The sequence below is a fragment of the Vigna unguiculata genome, chromosome 9, assembly GCF_037176805.1.
Source record: "Vigna unguiculata cultivar grain cowpea cultivar isolate G323 ecotype 2 chromosome 9, ASM3717680v1, whole genome shotgun sequence".
Taxonomy (NCBI): Eukaryota; Viridiplantae; Streptophyta; class Magnoliopsida; order Fabales; family Fabaceae; genus Vigna; species Vigna unguiculata.
The window spans coordinates 28,226,773-28,250,646 of record NC_140800.1 but is presented as its reverse complement, the minus strand read 5'-3'; the positions used below and the strand labels follow the sequence as shown (position 1 = coordinate 28,250,646).

At 33.8% G+C, this 23,874-nt stretch overlaps 2 protein-coding genes and 1 long non-coding RNA gene across 3 annotated transcripts; all 3 read left to right on the top strand.

Moving 5' to 3' along the window:
* The first annotated feature begins 1,677 nt into the window (after positions 1-1,677).
* Positions 1,678-6,681, top strand: LOC114196341 (2-oxoisovalerate dehydrogenase subunit alpha 2, mitochondrial-like). The gene is made up of 9 exons (XM_028086953.2): positions 1,678-1,968; positions 4,404-4,541; positions 4,634-4,816; positions 4,984-5,141; positions 5,238-5,337; positions 5,663-5,774; positions 5,876-6,015; positions 6,116-6,301; positions 6,451-6,681. The coding sequence occupies exons 1-9, from the start codon at positions 1,768-1,770 to the stop codon at positions 6,616-6,618; spliced, it is 1,386 nt and encodes a 461-aa protein (XP_027942754.2). The 5' UTR covers positions 1,678-1,767; the 3' UTR covers positions 6,619-6,681.
* Positions 6,682-9,113: 2,432 nt separating this feature from the next.
* Positions 9,114-13,128, top strand: LOC146883854 (uncharacterized). Its single transcript, XR_014984351.1, has 3 exons — positions 9,114-9,282; positions 9,395-9,461; positions 10,914-13,128. It is a non-coding gene; the product is annotated as an uncharacterized LOC146883854 (long non-coding RNA).
* A 1,817-nt stretch (positions 13,129-14,945) lies between these two features.
* Positions 14,946-18,269, top strand: LOC114195863 (cation/H(+) antiporter 15-like). The gene is made up of 3 exons (XM_028086282.2): positions 14,946-15,416; positions 15,714-16,712; positions 16,841-18,269. The coding sequence occupies exons 1-3, from the start codon at positions 15,186-15,188 to the stop codon at positions 18,113-18,115; spliced, it is 2,505 nt and encodes an 834-aa protein (XP_027942083.2). The 5' UTR covers positions 14,946-15,185; the 3' UTR covers positions 18,116-18,269.
* Positions 18,270-23,874: the final 5,605 nt, after the last annotated feature.

The following is a 23,874-nucleotide window of genomic DNA, read 5'->3' as shown; positions in this document are numbered from 1 at the left end:
AATCTTTCCTACCCTAATATACATTAGACACATAATTAATGTGTTTAACTAAAAATAAACTGGCATTTCATAAATATATATAAAGTTAAATATGTTTTATTGTATTAAAAATAAATTTATAATTAAATATATTTTTAATTTATAAATTTTAATATAAAATTGAAATTTGTGTATATTTCATATATAGTTTAGTTTTCAAATTTTAAAACAAATAGATATAATTTTTTATTCAATTGTATAAATCTTTTTGACGAGAAAAAGACTTCAAAAATATTATTTGAGTTGTTGTATGAAATATGTAAAAAATTCAAATGTCAATTTAAAAAAATATTTGATATGTCGAAAAGATAATGTATTTATGTCAAAGTTTTGAAATAGTCAAATTTTAATTTTATATCAAAATTTAATAACTAAAAATATATTTAACTTATTATAAATATAAATGGGATTGTATAAAAGTAATTACAATAAATCAAAATCCAAATATAATTATATTTAAAAATTTAAATAGTCTAAAATAATTCAAATCGAACCAATTTCTTTCTTAACCTTGTTCATTTACCTGGTCTCTTAAGATAAAATTTAGTTAAAAATTAATTTTGAACTTAAGTTGTTAATTGCGTGGTAGACTTGAGTTAATGAGAGGATAAGACTGAATAGGCGGCCGGCACCCACGCGACATGGATCTACACAGTTCTCGAAAGAAAGCTAATTTATACAAACATTTATTATTAATAATTATTAATTTGCTATAATGTCGACGATGCTTTGACGTTGGACTGCCGTGGCACTCCATAAATTAATAGTGATGTAAAAAGTATTAATTTAAATGAGATAATATTTCAAAAACAAAAAGTTAACATGTTTGAATAGGATATTTTACGAATTGTAAATTGTTTTATTTGGATAATGTAACTCAAACGTTTAAATATTAAATAATTATTAAAAATTTAAAAATATTAAAATTGATTTTTTTTTATTATTGATATTAATTAATTTTTTTTATTAAAGTCATCAAGGTTTTCCTAATTAATATTTATAAAACCTTTTCTTGATTAACATTAATATTATTTTTAGTTGAGGTCGAGCTTAATTATTTAAATTTGGAAAGTTATTTTTAATGATATTGATGATGAAGAAATTTTGTCAATTTTTTGTATCAATGTCAGTTAATTTTTTTTAATTAATATTGGTAAGAAATATCTCTAACTAAATTTATTGTAATTTTTTCTGATGACACTAAAAAAACATAACAAACTATTAACAAAAACGTAGATGATAAAAAAAACAACATAAACATTAAAAAAAATTATGATATACATACATTAATTGAAAAACAATTTACTTACCCTCTTTCTCGACATTAATAGCAAAAACTCTAATTGATATCAAATAGAAAATAGTAGTTACCTACAAAAGAATATTTTAACAATTTAAATTAAGAAATAATTTCTGTAACAATAATAAGATATTACATACTGCTCATCCCACAATGTTTGTCCAAACACACTATAAATGATATATGAAAAAAAAAATGTCATACAACTATGGTAAAGTATAACTGTAATATAAATTAATTTCGAGAATTATGAAATAAAAATCTGTTTTAATACCAATTTTAGATTGAATTCAACATGTGACATAACGTGGGTGTGAAAGGCACAAATGCAGTTACCAAGATGAAATAGTAACTATATAAATAGTAAAAAGATTCATTTGCTGAGTTTCGTAACGACGTCTTGTTTGTGCGTTTCACGGTTTCACACGATGAGGAAGTTTGTCACAATCTTCTCCCTTTTCAAATCTAGGAAGAGCTTCTCCGGTTGGCTTCATCCAAATTCTCCACGCTGTTCCAATCAACTCCACCCTAATTTCAGGAACCTCACGAAGAATTGCGATTTATTACTCTCACCACTCTCTTCGCATCGATTTTTCTCCACTACCATGGGGAATCCTCTTCAGGACCAGGTACTTTTTCCTTCATGCTTTTTCACTTTTTCAACATTCATTGGCTTTTTTAATGCACTTTTGGGTTCAATTTCTCTTTTTGGGGTACCTTATTGTTTTTATGGAAGATAAGAAAACAAAACAGTAGGAGTTTAATCTTAGCTTACAAAAATGAACTTTACAACTTTCATGAAATTTACAACTTTCATTCCTACTTTTTTAAAACATACTATAGCCTTAATTCTGTATCTTAATATACCGTATTACATAAAAATATAACATTTAATAATTTCCCCTAATATTATCTTTTAATTGAAAAATTTTATCTTGCACTAATGGGATGTGTTTATGTTATTTTAAATGGAAAAATTAAATAGTTATATTTAGTAAGAAGGTTAGATAGTTATAGTTGGGAAGAGATAGTAACCAAAAAAATATATTCTTTCTACTAAAAGATAAAATTGTCAAAGACAAATATGATACTAAATGTGATTAAAAATGCATCTCTTTTATAAAATGACGATGATATAGATTAATAAAAAAATAATTTATTTATTTAATAAATAAGAAGTTAGATAACTTAAATAATTAAATAATTTTTAAAAAAATATAAATTACATAACCTTTTAATACTATTGCTACGAAATTATATATATATATATATATATTATGTTTTTCACTTAATTATTCATAAAATTATATATTTTTTAAAAATTATATATTTTGCTTGTAGTAATAAAATTAATTATATCCTTTTATAGTTTTCATAATCTTATTATTTTATGAGTGATTAAATATTATGTACCTGTTATTTTTGAAGAGAGAAGCAAGTCACTTACTTATTTTTTAAAATATAAATATGTTATTTTTTTTCATTAAAAGGAAATCTTGTGCAATTAAAAGGTGAGAGAAAAGAAAGTTACAAAATGATGTATCTTTATATAATGATATAAGATTTTGTTGGCACGAATTTGGGTTTGGGCTCAGTGCAACTTTGAAAATAAAATAAAATAAAAGATATTCTTTGTGTATTTTATAAATGTGTACAAATTTTATATTATCTATGGATTGAAAATTTTTAAATTGCATAATTAGAATAAACTTATTCTTAATTGTCCAATTTGGAACTGAAAAAGTTTATTATTTATTTGTATAATTCATAATACATTTTAAGATTAAAAGATGTACTTTGAATTATGCAATTTAAAATATATTTATAAATTATATAATTTGAAAATACATTTCAAAAAATTATACAATTCTAAATTCTAAATATGTTTTATATTTAGTAATTCAGACATTATTTTTGAATCATGTAATCCGAAATCCAGAAACCCACAAATATATTTCATATGTAGTACAACATACATTCTACATTACACAATCTGAGATGTATTTTCATATAAAAAGGAGAATTATGTAATCCATAATATGTTTTCGAATACTACAATCTAAAAATCTAAGGCATATATATTTTAGACCTTTATAACATTCAAAATGGAGATGCGGGAAAAAAAATATGGATGCAAAAAGTAAAAAGTAATTGTCGAGAAGTTTAGTAATTTGATAGTTTGATTTGATTTAACTGCTACTGCTTTGCATTTGGTTGGATGAAAAGGGTGGAAAATTAAATCAAGGAAGGAAGTGTAACTCTTTATTCATAATGCAAAAGTTGAACTGAATTGGGATGGTATGGCCCCAAAATAGAAGTGCTACATGAATTCTTTATCTGTAGTGTAAATTCAAGATGGTGTAACCTTACATGACCCCCTTTATCGACTGCTAGATAAAGTTTTTGTTTAATAATTCTAAATCGAGATGGGACACCTTGATGATCTTATACTAGAGTATGAAGCTTTATTCATGATCTAAAACCTTCTCTATTCATAATGACGAATTAAGAAGTGTATGTGTGTACGTACGTTCAGTTGAACTTCAGTGTAAACTCTTTAATCAGAGCGAAAAGACATAAAGACATGTTGAGATGGTATGTTATATTATAGCCTCGAGGATCCAACATATAACTGCAATTTGAATTTGAGCTTCATTATCTAAATTCTCCTGTATTAATTGCAGAATGAATTCTTCTTTATTAATTATGTAAATTAAGGAGGACTAAATTTTTTTTCTTGGTAATCCTAAATACCTGTAGTATGACTTGATTCGTAATCTAAAAGTGTGATGATAGTGTATGGATTGAGCGTTCATGATCCAAAATTCAATTGCAGCATGCATTTTTTTATTCAGAATGTTAAATTCTGATGCTATCTAAAGGAGGGAATATTTATGAAAATCGAGAAGTTAGAATAATTTCATTTTGGATATTATATAAATTATCAAATACCATTATATCATTAATGAAAATTTGTTGGTTTTTCTCCTATAATTACAATGCAGTACATTGTTGAATTGTAGGAAGCATCATACTGAGTTATGTATATGAACGTTTATTGCAGGACATTGATTTTCCTGGAGGAAGAGTAGAATTCATCCCTGAAATGAAGTTTATATCAGAATCAGTTGAAGAGAGAATACCCTGCTACCGTGTCCTTGATGATAACGGGCAGCCGCTCGTGGGTCATAATTTTGTGCAGGTTTTGAAATCCTCGACCTATCATTTCACAATTTTTGCTTGTTCAGAGGGAAAGTATCAGGAAATGAAACTGATGGATATCAATATTATTAGGTCAGCAAGGAAGTTGCTGTGAAGATGTACACTGACATGGTTACCCTCCGATCTATGGATACTATCTTCTATGAAGCACAAAGACAAGGTAGAATATCGTTCTATGTGACGGCAATAGGAGAGGAGGCTATTAATATTGCTTCAGCTGCAGCTCTTGCCATGGACGATGTTGTTTTCCCTCAGGTTTCAAATAAGTTCCACAAAGAAAATAATTTTTTAAACTGTTGAATTTATATTCAGAATCCTATGTAATGATTTTCCTAGTACTTTATCATAGTTTTTGCCCTTTGGTTGGTTTGATTAAGTTAGAAAATGATTTACCAAAAAGTGAAAAATTTGGTTGCATGCAGTATAGGGAAGCGGGAGTGTTGTTATGGCGTGGTTTTACTCTGCAAGAATTTGCAAACCAGTTATTTTCCAATAAATATGATAATGGGAAAGGAAGGCAGATGCCTGCACATTATGGGTCCAACAAGCACAATTACTTTACAATAGCATCAACTATTGCGTGAGTATTAAAAGCTTTGATGTTTATTTCTCTATGTATGCCTCTTGCATCATGAGTACGAAAATTACAGAATGAAAAACTTACCTCGGTCTATAGTACACAAATTTCTCATGCAGTTGGAGCTGCTTATTCCTTAAAGATGGATAAAAAGGATGCATGTGCTGTAACTTACTTTGGTGATGGTGGATCTAGTGAGGTAAATTTACCATAATAGAAGATCCATTTCTCCCCTTTATTGAAAAATAAATTTTGTTGGGAATTATATCAACCAAACATAGATCAAGAACATAAGCTCTATTCTTAAATTTTCTTAACGCATTCCGCAAGACAATATATTATGACTTAGGATACAGTTTTTCATTTGATCTTCTAGTTTTGGAGTGAGTGTGCGTATTTTTTATTTGATCTTCTTTATTTTCCAGTCATCGCATTCTTGTAAATGGATGCATTAGCTAAGGATGTTTGATAGCTTAATTATATTTCTTTTGCTTGTCATATTCTTATGCGTTGTATAAGGACAGGGAGATTTCCATGCTGCTTTAAATTTTGCAGCGGTGACGGAGGCCCCGGTTATTTTTATATGCCGGAACAATGGATGGGCTATTAGTACCCCCATTTCAGATCAGTTTCGAAGTAATTTTGTTTTCTCTCCATGGCAATTTCTTCCCTTTGCTCAGGTTTAGTGTTGTCTTGCAATATCTATAGGCGCATTGTTTGTTATTGTTTACGCATAGGTGATGGTGTAGTCGTGAAAGGACAATCATACGGAGTCCGTAGCATCCGAGTAGATGGCAATGATGCCCTGGCCATCTATAGTGCTGTTCAAGCTGCTCGTAAAATGTCAATTACTGAAGAAAGACCGATCCTAATAGAAGTAAAGTGACAATTGATAACCTTCTAAGCCAAATCTTTGTGTTGGTTAAAAGAAACTTGGTAGTGTGGTCCAATATTAAGGCATTTGATTCCTTTTTCAGGCTCTCACGTACAGAGTGGGACACCATAGCACTTCAGATGACTCCACCAAGTATCGTCCAGCAAGTGAGATTGAATGGTGGAGAGTGGCACGGGATCCTGTGGCTAGACTTAGAAACTGGCTTCAAAATAATGGTTGGTGGAATGATCGGGCAGAGTCAGAGCTTATAAACAATTTGAGACACCAGGTCATAAACATAATGTTCCTTAATTGGTCACAATTCCTGGAACCATGGGAAATATGATAACTTGGTTTCTGATCACAGCTGAAGCTGAATTCCTGTTTTGAATTTGATTTATGATATTGTTGTTCTAACTGATAGTTTTGCTACTGCAGCTTCTGCATACAATTCAAGTTGCCGAGAGTGTAGAGAAGCCTCCACTTGCAGAAGCTTTTCGTGATGTTTATGATGTTCCTCCATCCAATCTCCGTGAGCAGGAGCAGTGGCTGAAGGAGATTGTAAAAGAACAACCACAAGAGTATCCACCAAATGTTTCTGTGTAGGCTTCAATATGCTAAAACAAATTACACTGCTTCTTATAAATTACATCTCCTCATTTTCCACTAGACTATTTTCAGATTTTCTTTCATTTTTATGTTATACGTATAATATTAAAATTGATTTATATAACTAAAATAAAAATATTATAATTTAAATGATTGCAGATTTTTTTTTAAAGATGTAAATATATAATAAACTTGTAGATTAAATTACCAACATTTACAAATTAAATTTAATTGATGAGATCATTTCAGATTTAAAAGTCGTGATTATCCCCATTCATCTAATTTGAGATATTAATTTACTTAATATTATATATATATATATATATATATATATATATATATTTATATTTAATGTTAAAATAAAAATGTGTTTCCTGTTTGACCTGCTATACAAGATATCAAATCTCCCTTAAAGCAATTCTATAAAAGTTACATTCATTCTCTATTTGACTTTATGCCACAACAAAATAAGCACTCTTACATAAATTTACATTATAACTAACATAATTAATACCTCTAAGTGAAGACATAAAACTACAAAATGTGTTTTTACCTTTTTATCTTCATATTTATAGCCGCATCAACACAACCAAAAACTTTTTATTAATTTTTAAAAGGTTTAAATACCTTTATCGTCCTCATTTTCGTAGTGTTTGTTGCGAATGGTCCTTATTTTGACAGAATGTTTAAAATGGTCATCATTTTTATCGAATGTTTAAAATGGTCTTCATTTTCGCAATTTGTATATTATTTGGTCCTTTTCTGTGACGCCGTTTAAATCAGTAACGGAACCATCTGTACAGTACACGTAACACACCCTAATGCAACGTAATACAAACAGTGCCATCTATACAGTACTCCGTTACGGACTTAAACGGCGTCACAGAAAATGACAAAATAAAATACGAATTACGAAAATGATGACCATTTTAAACATTCGATAAAAATGAGGACCATTTTAAACATTCTGTCAAAATGATGAACATCCGCAACAAACATTATAAAAATGAGGATAAAAAAGATATTTAAGCCTTTTTAAAAATTATTTAGTTATAAATTTTGGACGTTAGTTTTATGTAATACTATACATGTCTTTCTTTTAGAAAAAAAGAATTGTGTCACGATAGCCTCTAAAATTAACGAAATAAAAAAATATATCTAAATTTGTAATACATCACTAAAACAGGAAAGAAAAAAAAATAGTGAAAGTGACATAATTTAGATAAATTAAATTAGAGTGAAAAAGTTTATTTTTCTTTAGAGAATATGAGAAGAAAAAGGTTAAAGTTGTAATTTTCTTGTAATAACTTTTATATTTTCTATTCATATAATATTTTAATTTTTAAAATCCAACGACAAATACATGATGATTTCATAAAGTGAATTATTTATACTAGTGTACATACAGATGCGATATGTGTGTACTATTTTTCAAATATAAATGATAATATGTTAGTAGGTGATAATAATGTAATGTTATTAAATTAATATATAAAATAAAATAAAATAAAATGAATAGAGAAATTAATTATTAATAAATAAAAAAAAGAAGAAAAAACAATAAATAATTTTATAAAAGATAAGTAAAAGTAAATGTTAATTTTAAAAAATTTAATAAATAATTATATTATAAACGGTAGAATTGATATTACTAAGAAGGAGGAATCCTCTTTATATTTATATATATATATATATATATAAATAAATAAATATATATATATATATATTTATGTATATATATATATATATATATATATATAATATATATATATATATTTATTTATTTATATATGTTTATATTGTTATAAATACTAATCAAGGCCGTACAGTGAATCTTGTTTTATCTGCAATCAATTGTGCAAAACTTTAAGCTAGAGTTATTGGTACAAACAAAATCCCACATAGATTGTGGTGATTTTTTTTCTCAAAATAATAATTTCTTTTAAAGAAAAAAATCCTTAAATATATTTGGAACCTTATTTCTCCATATTGAAACATTATTTCCAGAATAGATTTATTGAAACATTATTTCCATTATTGAAACATTATGAAAGTAATTTAAAATAATTAATTAAAAATATTGAGTTTAAATTCCAATTACTTTAATAGGAAAAAATAAAATAAAAAGAAATTTATGGTTTTTTTTGTACTTAAATATGTTACTATAATTTTTTTCAAAAATAAAATTATTATAGTAGAAAATATTTATGATCAATAATAATAACAACGATATTAGTATTTTAAACTTTTATTCCTCATTTTTTTACAAACCATTATAAAAATAAAAAAAATATTCTAAATTATATTACAAAATTAATATCTTTATATTTTCTCTAAATAATATTTTTTAATTTTCTTTAGATGGAGCTAGTAGAACATTATTGTTCCAATGAACGACAGATTCTGTTACTTTCTATGAGAACCTTCTTTTCTTCTTTTTTTTTCTTTTCTATGTACACTTTCCGCTAGCACTTACACAAAAGTAGCACTCCACTCACCTGTACCTCTCTTCTTCACCATTTTCTCATCCTTCTCTCTAACAACCAAAGGGGTTTGGGCTTCAATTCAGTCCTGAATCCTGTTTCTTTCTTCCTATAACAACAATCCAACCTGAGGTTACAACAGAATCCCTGCCCCAAGTTGTTCGATCCATCCCTACGCGTAAGATGATTTCCAATTTCTCAGTTCACCTTCACATTTTCTGAATTTTGGATCCTTCAATCTTTTGGGTCGAATTAGGAATCACACTCACGTCTAGAAATTTCCTTTCCAGCTCCTTAAGTGCTGAAATCAAACCATCTTCCAGTTGAGAGCTGATCTTGCTTGCAATTATTGAGAAGGTAAGGGAAGCTAACCCCTTTCTTAAATTGTATAGAAAATTCGTGGATGAGTATGAATTGCATGTTTGATTGAAGAATTGATGTTTGAATTGTATGATTTGGTGTGTAATTGAATGGTGTTTGAGGAGAACTGATCTACTGCATGTGGGAACAGGTTCGTGACCTGGTATTTTCGCCTAGGCGAGTGACTCTCGCCTGAGCGAAAACACCAGGAGACGCACTTTTGTTCCTGCGTGAAGTCTCACCTAGGCGAGCTGGAGTCGCCTGAGCGAGAGACGAATCTCGTCTAGGCGAACCAGCCTAGCCTGAGCGAGAGTTCGCCCAAGTTTTCTTTTTTTCCCACTGTTAGTGTCTCACCTGAGCGAGATGACCTCTCGCCTAGGCTAGACTTTTTAGCCTGAGCGAGAGCTACTGCAGTAATGATGTTCTAATTTTGTTTTCATTAGTGGAAATGTATGTTTTGTTGTATCCTTGTGCAATTTAGACCCTGTATGGTTGGAATGCTACCATTGATGTATTTTACGATTAAATTAGTTGAATATAAATTATGAGAAGTTGTGATTGAAATGGAATTTCAAGGGAAATTCGAGTGGAATTGTAGTGTGTGTAAGGACGTGAGGAATCCAAATTGGTTGGTATCCTGAAACTCCAATAATTATTCAAGCTCAAATAGAGCAAAATAGATTATGTCGGGAGGAGTAGCAGGAGGTCCTCGTCGTTGGACTTGATCCAGTCCTAGATGTGAAGAGGACCTACCCTGGGAACGGTCGGGTGAATACTCCATGTGTCTAGACTCTGTAGAGTCTGGGAACCGTTGCAGGTGCAAGCCACCAAGAGCTCCAACGTCGCTTACACAATCCGGATATCGAGTCTAGAATTTTAAATTATTGAATTGTGTGTTATGAGTGATATATATTATGTTTTGCGTTATTCTTTTTCTTCTTTTTCAGTTAGCTTACCCTTTTTGTTTCTGTTGTTGTCCTTGTGTGTTCTCCTTTGCTATGATCGCCTACTGTTGGTGTGAGCAGAGCCTAATCCAGATGATGACGCCCCCCTTCAGAGCAGGAATTGACCTTCACTCACTGTTGTTGTAGTTTTGGACCAGATTTTGTGGAGTCCTAACTTGATGAGTAGTTTAGGTCTTTTATGTATCTACTCTTGCCCCCAAAATTCTTCTTATTGAAAAATTTTGGATGATTGTACCAGACTTGTACACTATGTGTATATAACTGTGATTTTTACTATCTGCTATGTTTGATCATGATATAATGTTTTCTTTGATAGTGTGAGAAACTATTAAATGGGATGTTACATTTTTGGTATTAGAGCAGTAGTTCCTTTAGGGTCTGTAGGTTTGAGCTTGCCTAGTTTCTGTTGTGTGTTTCTTATAGTGATTTGGTACAGTTGTGGTGTTTGTTAGATAGACTAATGATTCTCTCTTTGTGTGGTCAGAGCTATGACACCTAGGCCTCCTCCTCCTCCTATTCCTAACCCGGATAGTTCTCACTTGGTGGGGACAATTGAGGCAATGTTGGCAGCCATACAGCAGCTGAATGCTAACATGGTGAACCAACACAACTTAGCCTTGCAGCAGATGGAGTCTGCTAGGCTCGCAGCAGAGGCGAATCAACAGAGGCACCTGAAGGCCTTGCATCAGCTAGGGGAGAATCGATCTACAGCTGGATCTTCTCAAGCTCCACCACCACGAGTGCAAGAGTGGAGTTTGGAGGATTTTCTTCAGCATCATCCACCCCGCTTTGACGGCAAGACCACTCCAGATGAGGCAGATCAGTGGATGCGAGATATGGAGCGGATCTAGGATGCCAAAAGGTGCCCAACAGAGAATAGGCTGGCATATTCTGAGTATCTGCTAGCCGGAGAGGCTGTCCACTGGTGGTCTAGCATGAAAATGATGCTAGAAGACATCAGGGAGACTGTCACCTGGGAGTTGTTCAAGAAGAAGTTTTAGGCTGAGTACTTCCCAGACAGTGTGAGATACGCCAAGGAAGTAGAGTTCTTGCAACTGATGCAGGGAGAGATGTCAGTGTTAGAGTATGCTGAAAAGTTCAAGCACCTAGGCAGATTCCACACTTTGAGGATGGCTGAAGATTGACAGTGTAGGAAGTTTGAAAATGGACTGAGAGGCGATCTTAAACTCATGGTGGCTCCGCTCTCTATAAAGGAGTTCCCTGCTTTGGTGGAGAAAGCAAGGGTAATGGAGAAGCTAAAAACGGAAGTTGAAGCCCAACAGCGTTCTCAGCATAAGGTGGGAGGACCATCTGGGTCCACCAGCCGACAAGACGATAGGAGGAAGCCCTACTCCAGACCTCCGCCTCCGGGGTCCAGGAGATTCCACCACAGTCACATCAGCCTCAGTCTCATCAGCATCAGTCCCCTCAGCACCACTCTCACAGGCCTCAGTGTTTTCAGTGTGGAAGGCCCCACATGAGGAGTGCATGTCCTCAACTGGGTGGTAGGCAGACGTGCTATAGATGTGGCCAGGAGGGTCGCTTCCTCAGAGATTGCCCCATTGGCAGGAGTGTAGTGCCAAGATCTCCAACGCAGTCGCAGCCACAACAGACATGGGGAAGTGCTAGGCCCTAGGCAGCTGGCCGAGTATATGCCATGACAGGCACAGAGGCGAACAGATCAGGTAACCTCATCATTGGATCTTGTGTGATTACCGGTAGGAGCTTATGTGTACTATACGATTCAGGAGCGACACACTCTTTCGTGTCAGAGTCTATAGTGTTGGAGTTGGGTCTTCCGGTGAGGGAACTCCAGTATGACCTGGTGGTGTCCACGCCTGCTTTTGGGTTGGTCAGAACCTCGACCTTGTGTGCTAGATGTCAGATCGAGGTTGAGGGATGCAAATACCGGGTAAACCTTATCTGTTTACCTTTGGAGGGCTTGGATGTGATCTTGGGAATGGATTGGCTATCTGCTAATCACATTCTCATTGATTGCAATGAGAAGAGGGTGTTGTTTCCCAGCTCAGGAGATGAAGTTATGGTGATGTCCTCACAACAGGTGGATCAAGCCATCAAAGAGGGATCTCGGTGTTTCTTGATTCTAACTCAACTGTTTGTTGAGAATGGAGATGGACACCTTTAGATGGCAGTGGTGAGGGAATTTTTCGATGTTTTCCCTGATGAGGTACCCGGCTTGCCCCCTTCCAGGGAGATAGAGTTCTCTATTGATCTGGTGCCTGGAGCAGGGCCATTATCAATAGCACCTTACAGGATGGCTCCTGCTGAGCTCCAACGTCGCTTACACAATCCGGATATCGAGTCTAAAATTTTAAATTATTGAATTGTGTGTTATGAGTGATATATATTATGTTTTGCATTATTCTTTTTCTCCTTTTTCAGTTAGCTTACCCTTTTTGTTTCTGTTGTTGTCCTTGTATGTTCTCCTTTGCTATGATCGCCTATTGTTGGTGTGAGCAGAGCCTAATCCAGATGATGACGCCCCCCTTCAGAGTAGGAATTGACCCTCACTCACTATTGTTGTAGTTTTGGACCAGATTTTGTGGAGTCCTAACTTGATGAGTAGTTTAGGTCTTTTATGTATCTACTCTTGCCCCCAGAATTCTTCTTATGGAAAAATTTTGGATGACTGTACCAGACTTGTACACTATGTGTATATAACTGTGATCTTTACTATCTGCTATGTTTGATCATGATATAATGTTTTATTTGATAATGTGAGAAACTATTAAATGGGATGTCACACTTTCGATGTTAGAAACTTATTTGAAATTTGACTCTCTAAAGAAAACAAATCTGCAAGGGGTATTTTTATTTTTTATTTTATCTTTTAAAGGATTTTTTTAATTAAACATAAAAAATTAAGGTAAGAGAAAAAATAATTTTAAAAAATTGATAAAAAGTGATGATATTAAATTTTAATAACTTAAAAAAAATTAAAAAATAATTTAGGAGTGAATAAATTTTAGTTTTGTAATATAATTTGAAATAAAAATTTTTATAATTATTATAACTGTTTGTAAAAATAAATAATGAAAAATAAAAGATAAATTTAAAATTTCATAACATTATTATCATCGCAGTTATTATTATCGTTAATCATAAATACATTTTACTATAATATTTTTGTTTTTTAAAAATCAATAATAAGAAATTTAGTTTAAAATTATATTAGAAAATTCAGAAATTAATTTTTTTTATTCTTTCTCCTAAAACAATTAAAAATTTAAACTCAATATTTTAATCAAATATTTTAAATTAGTTTTTCAAAATTTTAATTTCATTTATTAACTACTATAATTTACATGATTTTTTATAATGATTTTAACTTAAATGTATAAAAAATGTGTGTTCCTTTTTTTTTTACCTGGATTTTTTTCTTAAAGAGATTTTTGGTCAAGGAGATTTTGAGGAGATATAAGTGAAGATCAATTTTCGCTCATTATTCACAAAAGCAAATACCTCCGGCAAGGAAGCTTCACAACATTATCCCTTCTGTGAATAGTATAAATAAGCATTGTTCACAAGAGAAAAGACTCTTCATTACTACATTTACACATCTGAAATTTACTGACATAAGGGTCGCGAAGTGTCTTTGTAGACACCATGATTAACTCAACATCAGTGTTCAAAGGACATTCAAACTCAAAATGCTACACGTAGAATCCATTTTAGACTTACAAATGGAAAAGGAAAATTTAGTAATTTAATTAGCACATTAATTAATAAAAATAATCTAAATTTATTTACGAAAAAAATATTACAAATTATGTTGTAAAATTGATTACAAGTTTCTTATATATTTTATTTTCTTATCTTTTGTACCGTGTTTTATTTTTATATCTTTAAAACAAACTTTAATAGTTTTGTTAAAGAAATTGTCAATAAATACAAATTCATATTACAACTTTGTGATTTTTCAATATAAACATATATTTAATGATATTTATATATTATGATTTTTAAATATAATATAACTCATTTATTATAAACTTCAATTATATGAAATATAATGCAACTAAAATACTGGCTATATATACATGTATATATTTCTTCACAATTGTTAACCTAACAATGATGACTTTTGGTTAAAGTGATAAATGTTGGAGTATACACACATTCCACAAATTCATCCTCAAACCCTTTATTCTCTTTGAAATCAGATCTTTTGAAAATCCAGCACCAACTTTGAAGATAAATATGATTATTAATTTATGAAAAAAAAAAGAATGAAAGTTAAAATAATAGGTATAAGGTGGTTGTAAAAATTGATTAGGTGTCAAAACACTATAGGTGCACTTTTTTTTCCAATGTAACGTAAAATCGAATCATGAGCTTTCTTAAAATAGAAAACCTTCCCTTGGAAACAATACCAACCGTAGAATTGAACTAGAGCTCCCACTTGAAGTGGACGGCCACCAAAACCAAAGGAACCCCACTTCTTTTCTCTCTGCCTTTAATTCTTCTCTTATCCTTTTCATCAAACAAACCAAAACATAATTATCCTCCTTACATTATTTTCCAACGTAACCCTTTTGCACTTTCTAGTCAATTCATCTGCTCAACGCAACACGACTTCAACCACGTTCTTTTGCATGCAAACTTCATCAGCTAACTATTTTCAAACACATAGATGATTGTGCCTTATCAAGGTGATGAATATTTGACGCATGAAAGAGTCATCATCTATAAGGGTTGCACGTAAGAGGAAGTGAAGGTTGTTGTAGCAACAAGAATGGAGATAAACACGAGAAAAATGGCAGAAGCAACCAATAGAACGGATGACTACATAGTATGTTATGCACCTACCATGATAACAACAAATGGGGTGTGGCAAGGAGACAACCCTTTGGATTATTCTCTCCCTCTTTTCATCTTGCAATTGACTTTAGTTGTGATTGCCACCCGCTTGTTTGTGTTCATTCTCAAACCTTTTCGCCAGCCACGCGTAATTGCTGAAGTCTTGGTGAGTTTGTTTCTTCAACATCATTATCTGAACAAATTTCATTCATGCAATCTTGTCTTTCTATGTGTTGCGTCACTTCAGACATAAACTATTTGGCTAAAAGCGTGAGAGAATGAGAAAACATCTCCCAACTGTTTGTGATATGCTTTTTAAAATATATTTGTTTTGGAAAGCGTTTTCAGAACTTGAAATTGTTTTGAAGAGCCTTTTTTAAAACCAAGAGTGAGAAGGGCTAGAAGATTAACACACTCTGGTTGGTTCTTTACTGACAGATGTTATCATTTTACATGGGTACAGGGTGGAGTAATATTGGGTCCTTCGGTGCTTGGACAAAACGAAACATTTGCCAATGCAGTTTTTCCTCTAAGAAGTGTCATGGTGATTGAAACAATGGCAAATATTGGTCTCCTCTATTTTCTGTTCTTGGTAGGGGTGGAAATGGACATAACAGTGATGCGAAGCGTGGGTAGAAAAGCTGTGGCTTCGGCAATGGTTGGCATGATTTTACCTTTCCTCGTTGGAGTTGCATTCTCCTACCTTTTGGCCAAAAAAACCGATACTCATATAAACCAAGGCACATACATTCTATTCCTTGGTGTTGCTCTCTCTGTCACTGCATTTCCCGTCCTTGCTAGGATTCTAGCTGAGCTTAAACTCGTTAACACAGAGTTGGGGAAGCTTGCTCTTTCAGCTGCACTCATCAATGATGTGTGTGCTTGGATTCTCTTAGCTTTGGCCATTGCACTAGCTGAGAATAATGCAACTTCCTTGGCTTCTCTCTGGGTCCTACTCTCTGGTGCTGCATTTGTAGCCGTTTGTGTTTTTGCTGTTCGACCAGCAGTTGAATGGCTGATTAGGAAAACCCCTGAAGGAGAAACTTTCAGTGAGTTTTATATATCTCTTATTCTAGCTGGGGTCATGGTCTCAGGCTTCATCACTGATGCAATTGGAACTCATTCTGTTTTTGGAGCTTTTGTGTTTGGTTTGGTAATCCCAAATGGACCACTCAGTTTTACTCTTGTGGAAAAGCTGGAGGACTTTGTTTCCGGGCTTCTGCTACCTCTCTTTTTTGCCATAAGTGGGCTAAAAACCAACTTAGGACTCATCAATGGCTCATACACCTGGGCGATTCTTCTTCTAGTCATTTTTCTGGCCTGCATTGGCAAAATTCTTGGCACCCTTTTGATTGCACTGCTTTATCAAATGCCAATACGTGAAGGAGCTGCCCTGGGTTTACTCATGAACACAAAAGGTCTCGTTGAAATGGTGGTGCTTAATGTTGGGAAGGACCAGAAGGTACTCACACTAAAATGATAACTTAAACATATTTAACATCCTGAACGCATAAAAACATTGAACGCTTTGTTGGTTCTCTTAAATTCCTCTCTTGATAAGGGATGTTGATCACTTACAACTGTGTGCAGGTTTTTGATGAAGAATCATTTGCAGTGATGGTCGTTATAACAGTCATAATGACTGCCATTGTAGTACCTGCCATATCAGTCATTTATAGACCCTCAAGGAGCAGCATATATTACAAAAGAAGAACAGTTGAGATATCAAAATTAGATACTGAGTTCAGACTCCTAGTGTGTGTGCACACCCCTCGAAACGTTCCAACAATGATCAACCTTCTTGAAGCCTCAAACCCATCAAAGAACTCCCCAATATGTGCCTATGTGCTCCATCTGGTGGAACTCAGTGGTCGCACATCAGCCATGCTCATTGTTCACAACACAGCAAAACCAGACCTCCCTGCCCTTAACAGAACCGAAGCTCAATCCGACCACATAATCAAAGCCTTTGAAAACTACGAGCAGCATGCTTCATTCATCGCAGTGCAGCCCTTGACAGCGATCTCTCCCTATTCCACCATGCATGAAGACATATGCAATTTGGCAGCAGACAAACGTGTGTCCCTCATCATTGTTCCTTTTCATAAACAACAAACAGTTGATGGCGGCATGGAAGCTACAAACATGGCTTATAGAGCCATCAACCAGAACGTGCTAGCAAACGCACCATGCTCGGTAGGAATTCTAGTAGATAGAGGCTTAAGTGGCTCTAACCGTTTGGCTGGAAACCAAGTGTCTCATAACGTAGCAGTGTTGTTCTTCGGAGGGCCAGATGATAGAGAGGCATTGTGCTATGGATGGAGAATGGTGGAACATCCTGGGATTAGCCTCACCATAATGCGTTTTATCCCAGGTGAACAGGCAGAGCCATCGTGCCCACAACAAGACAGCAAAAACATGGATGGACCAAGGGTGCTGCTGACAGTGCAAACAGATAGGGATATACAAAAGCAACTTGATGAAAAACTTATACAAGAATTTAGGATGAGATGTGGGAGTGGTGATTCAGTTGATTATGTTGAGAAGGTAGTTAAAAATGGGGAAGACACAGTGGCTGCAATAAGAAGCATGGATGATGCTCATGATCTTTTCGTTGTTGGGAGAGGTCAAGGGATGATATCACCTCTCACTGCAGGACTCACTGATTGGAGTGAATGTCCTGAAATGGGAGCCATTGGAGATTTGCTAGCATCTTCTGATTTTGCAGCCACTGCTTCAGTTTTGGTGGTGCAACAATACATTGGCCAAGTATATCCAGGAACGGAAACACCTAATGGTGATGATTATATCGATTTTAGCCATTGTTCTATATCACCTGCACCTAATACAATTAGAGCATTTTAAACCTAAACCATGTAAAGTACAAAACATTTTCTCTCTTTTCTTTTTCCTATGTTCCTTCCATTTTTGTATTATATCTCCTGGAGTAGTTACTTTTGTTTGTAATATACCTTCTTCAATACGAGAAATGTATATATTAAAACTATATCAGCACAACTTTTTCTGGTTATCTTTTCATAACTCTTGCCCTTTCAATAGTCAATTCAAGTTAATTGACATGAGTATGGTTCTGATGTTGTACTTAATATTCGTCTTTCTGTTTTGGATGCAATGGATAACAACAACTACTATGAGCCTACAACTACAAAAGCATTAAAATTGTTTTCACTTACCCTTTTGGTTTGATTTTTTTGCCAAAACATTCACTTAATCTTGTTTATTTCTTAGAGCACTGGGTTATGTGTCAAGGACTAAATATAGATGCAGAAAAACTGGTATAAATACTGTTGTTAATCTTACTCTCCCTTCTCTCTCCCTTACATCTTTTTTTATCTGATTTAATTGGAGGAGGATGTAAACTGTGAAGTATTGTTCTCTCTTCAAAGTTATGTCCTTTTTATCATCTTACTCGTAGCCTTTTCTAAAAGAATTTCTGAACAAAATTTGTTGCTATGTCTAATGATTTTAAAGATGACAAAACACAATGTATTCACTCCACAGGGGACCAATTGCATCATTATCATTTGTACTCCAAATATATGCCATGTTACCATCAATAATTTTTGGGTAAATACCATTAATACTGGAAAGAATAGAGAATACCATATTTAAGTACGCACCTTTTATTGGGTTATTAGAGTATAAAAATCTTGAGCAATCTATGTGTCTATACATGTAAAGTCTAGTCTATTTTTGTAACACACTAAAAAATCTTCAATTTTTTACCTCAATTCAGTCCTCCTTTTTAAAAACAAGTTAATGTGGTATGTTCCGTTGAAAGCAAATTACATATAAGTGGCTCTGGGTTTCTCCAATCCTTTATGATTCTATTCTCGTATCTAGAGGGTCACCTTCAGAGTAGAAACGAAGATGGTAAGGGTTAGAGAATCATTCACACATGGTCACATTTTTAAATGGTGTCAACACCAATTCATCTAAAAGAACATTGACTCTTTTTAAATAAAATAATAAAAATTGAATTAAGGTAAAAAAAATTTTGAGAGATCACATTAAATAAATTTCTCAATACCGAAACAAAAAAACTTATTAAGCATTTTTAAAAATAAAAAAGGAAGTCCAATCTTAATCAACATATTTTCTAATTTTTCATCTTTATATTACGTATATTTTAAATACTAACTAATATTTCACTTTAAATCAATCATTTATATGATTTTATCAAATATTTTAATTTAATAATCAAAATTTAATTTCTGTATTACATATTTGAAAACTCAACATTATATGGTTCATAAGTTCAAAACTCAATGAACAAAATTCATTAGGATAAACATCTCACAATACTATTCAATGTTAAGATACATGAAGTAATACTATTTTTCCTTCTCATCCTGCCCATTGTTTCTTTGGATCTTTTCTTAATGTTTCTATTCTATAATTGTTAGATCCTCTAGTACTCTTTACACATTTTTTTATATGTGAGTTTCTTGATCAGATAATCAATCTTGCATAAAAACTTTAGGTTTGTCTTGTTCCACATATTTTCTTCCTAAGATACCCAATAATCTAGCATAAAAAATTTAGCTTTGACTTGTTCTACATACATTGATGGTTGATCCCTAGATAAGAAATATAGAAATTGAAATTTATACATCCATTAACTTGCAATTTTTGTTACACTTTTTCCTTTTTCTGAGTTTTCCTTGTAACGCCCTAATTTAGAATATAAAGAAAGATATAATTTATGTGCATTTTAACGTAAAAAGATTATTGTCAAAAATATACTTAAGCAAGAGTTTATAATTTAATCTTAAATGTATAGTTTGAAACATTAATTGTCTAAAAATTTACAAATAACGATGACAAATAAAAGAAAATTACATCGTTTGTAATATTTATTTTAAAAAAACTTAACAAAAGAGAATAAAATTCCAAGTTCAACTCATTCTCTCATCAATCTACTCCACGCTAGAAGCATTTGCATTATTACTTGCTCTCGTATAACACATACGTCATACGATCATCGCACCCACAACGAACACACAAAACGAACAAACAAGGGTAAGCTAACCGTAAACAATCATATGTAAAAGAAATTTAGCAAAATGCAACATCACAAGCTATACTAAACATCACATCCAACCAAGTAAAATAATGAAGCATGATAATCACATTCACTCTTCCATTTTTTCATCACTTGATCCCTACTACAAGATCTAGTTTTCTATAACCAAGTAGTTTGAATGGTCCTGCCATCGCATCACCTGTCTTCTCTACTCCCCAAGGACAAATGAGTAACAACTTTGATGAATCTCTCACACCAAGCACTATACTCAACAACAAGTCGGAACTAAGGCGAAACATATTTCCTCTCTCCACTACCTCGCCCAGGCGAGAGAGTACAACACTCAAACACATCCTCTTCCACTTCCTCACACAGGCAAAGAGAACACTTTTCTACTACCTCATACAAGCGAAAAAGTCATCTTTGGGTTTCTAGGTACAACGAAAAACCCCACAACAACTTACCTTACCACCTCCCTCCCACAAGTGGGAGTGAAATCCATTCATCCTTTAGGTCCACGTGAGATGGACTAGAACCCAATTGTATTATTGCAGTTGTTCCCTTTTAACATCAATTTTCCCACAAACCATTAGCCCAACGAGTAAGATATATATCCTATAACACAACATACCATACGAGTTATACATATATACTATAGAAAATATGCAATATGAACCATACAAGAATTTCCAAGACAACCCCCAACAAGGATAAAACCAACCAAAACAAAAATAATACGTACCCAATGCAAAGGTAGATATCTCTAATAAATAACAAAACCCACCGTGAGCCATGCATATGCCTCCAAACCACTTAACTCTCACGAAAAATGGCTTATCAACGTTAAGGCCACTAGCTCATTCTATTTTCACGTAAAACTACTCACCACAAGGAGAAAAATTTCTTGCATGACCATTCTTGTCTATCAAAGGTACCCCTTCGATGCCACAAAGATGAGGTGGTAGTTGCATGAACTTTCAGACTAAAAGGGCCTGGTGCATGGGCATGAGTTTCATGCGCAAACAAGAAAATAAAATGGTCCATGCATGGCTTTACTTTTCACTAATGGACTTGACGTTAAGAAATAAAAATGATGGCATAACCTTTCTCGTCCATTAAAGTCTGACATAGTGGTGGAGAAAAGAATGAAAATGATATTTCAACATGTTTTTTTTTTCATACTGTGGATATTTAATTATAGTGTTAATAAAAAAATGGCCAATTAGGTTTGATCTCAAGACCTCTTAGAGAGAAGGCAAATGCTTACCACTTAACTAAGCATTATACAATTTTACAAGGATTTTTTATAATATATATATATATATATATATATATATATATATATATATATATATATATATATATATATATATATATATATATATATATATATTTGAAAGGATTTTAGAATGTTTTAATTTTTTTTAATTTTTTAATATTTGAGTTATCTATGAAATTCTTTGTAGGTAATTTATCTATGTTAGTTTTTGTAACACCCCATTTAATTTATAAGCGAAATTAAATGTAGCGTCGCATAAAATAACATACAAGCACAGTCCGGGAGTTTGAAACTAAGCTCCCAACGATCCATGGCACACCACGATGCCCAAAAGAAAACGGATGAAGAGCTAACTAATAGTATATAAATCTAAAACTATCTGTTTCGTGGGTTGCAGCCCTAGATGAACTCATACGGAAAAAAAAAATATAAACTAGTCCACGCGGACTATGCAGCGGAACCTCCATTTCCTTGCTGACCTCTGGAACCTCGCCCATCTGCTCCCATCAATTAAATTGATGATCATCGCAAGAAAGAAGAACCACATACAAGACAACCATACAATAAACAGGGTAAGCTAGAGCCAACAACATTTTTATCATACAGTCAAAATATATTTCTCACCATTCAATATCCAAACATCAACCAAGCATGTCATGACTCTCAATCAATACACTACGACTCGACTCGACTCATCCGGATACGTATAACTTGGTCGGATTCAGCGGATGCTTGCGCTTGTGGTGGATACCTCTGCTCACCCCCGAGCTATGTGTTACAAGTGTTACAATGAATCAAATTTCCCTCACCACAAGGTTAGCCCTTAATGAATTTCGGGCCTCCTGCTACTCTCACCACAGGAGTCAGTCCGCTCTAAGTGAGACTAACTGACTCCTTAGAGTTTCAGGATGCAACCTTAACTTGAATCCTTACCTAGTTATACAGATGGGGCACCACCATGAACACCCACTAACAGGGCCATGGAATTACGTCCCGACCACTGAAGCGTGGCCCCGAAGGTCTCACCTAGAGACCCCAAGGAGTTACACGCTGACACGGACCAATCAATCATAAATTCACAATATTAGAACGTTAAATCACGTTTGAAATTTCATACCAACCCCTGAGGTCAATTCCTCATACTCATCACATTTTGAATCCATGCTATTGATCATCACCATCCCATGAGTCTAGGACCTCTTCTCATATCAATACCATGTTACTTTAATTCCAGTCCACTCATTCATTTCACATGCCAAGGTTCCACAATATCCGTCATTCACCATTCATGAATCATATCATACATACTTAGCAATCCATTGTGCATATATACATACATACAGACATGTATCTCATCACAACAATCATACCCAAACAAATTCCAATCATCCAAGAGCAATCAAACCACCAAACAGCGCCCTGTCTCGCCCAACCCCTCGCTCAGGCCGAAGGGTCTCGCTCAGGCGAGACGTTCTCGCTCAGGCGGTACCCCTTCGCCTAGGCGAGGGCTCGAAGGAGGAACCAAGAGCCAACACGGGATCTCGCTTAGGCGAGTCCCTTCTCGCCTAGGCGAGATGTTCACTCGCTCAAAAGTTGAGCAGGTCGCCTGGGCGACTTTTTGCGCAAAAAGGGTTTGGGCGAGTCCCTATTTGTCTCGCCTAGGCGAGACTGGCTCGCTTGGGCGAGATTAGCAGGTCTCGCCACTATTTTCCTGCAATAGCGATCCCAGCCAGCCCATCCCACATACATTAACACATTCACAGCTCATAACCACATCATACCAGCCCATAACTTCAACAAGACAGTTCATAACTTAACGAAAACAAAATATGCAAGTGAGCTAGAGCTTCCCTACCTGGAAATGGGTTCGTACAGGTCTTTCGGCACAGAACTATGGAGCACAACAGCTCTAGAACCCGACTCGCAACTGGAATAGTGGATAAAAATGAGTTATAACAGAGTTTCCACTGTTACTGTGAAAGCTATACAAGACAGAGGCGGTAAGGGTTAAAGGTACTTACGTGAGCAGAACATAAACCAAGCCGAACGTGATTCTGAACGTTGGAACCCTAGCAGAAAACGGCAACGGCAGCAGCTCTAGGGAGTGGGATTTCTGTTTTACGAAAAGTGAGTTTAGGTTAGGGTTTGGGGCGGACTAAGTCTGTTTTCCCTTTCTGGGCCAGCCCTAAGGCCCAATGGTTAAGACAACCCTAAGAAAAAGGGGCAGAATTGAAAGCGGGCCTTACAGTTTTTGTAGGTAATTTATCTACGAAATATTTCGTAGGTAACTCGAATATT

Bases quoted from the DNA above. Each gene is read 5' to 3' on its own strand.
- LOC114196341 (XM_028086953.2), top strand. From the start codon at position 1,768: ATGAGGAAGTTTGTCACAATCTTCTCCCTTTTCAAATCTAGGAAGAGC. The intron at 4,817-4,983 runs GTTTCAAATAAG...GGTTGCATGCAG, and splicing joins ACGATGTTGTTTTCCCTCAG to TATAGGGAAGCGGGAGTGTT. The intron at 5,775-5,875 runs GTAATTTTGTTT...GTTTACGCATAG, and splicing joins CATTTCAGATCAGTTTCGAA to GTGATGGTGTAGTCGTGAAA.
- LOC114195863 (XM_028086282.2), top strand. From the start codon at position 15,186: ATGGAGATAAACACGAGAAAAATGGCAGAAGCAACCAATAGAACGGAT. The intron at 15,417-15,713 runs GTGAGTTTGTTT...ACATGGGTACAG, and splicing joins GCGTAATTGCTGAAGTCTTG to GGTGGAGTAATATTGGGTCC. The intron at 16,713-16,840 runs GTACTCACACTA...AACTGTGTGCAG, and splicing joins ATGTTGGGAAGGACCAGAAG to GTTTTTGATGAAGAATCATT.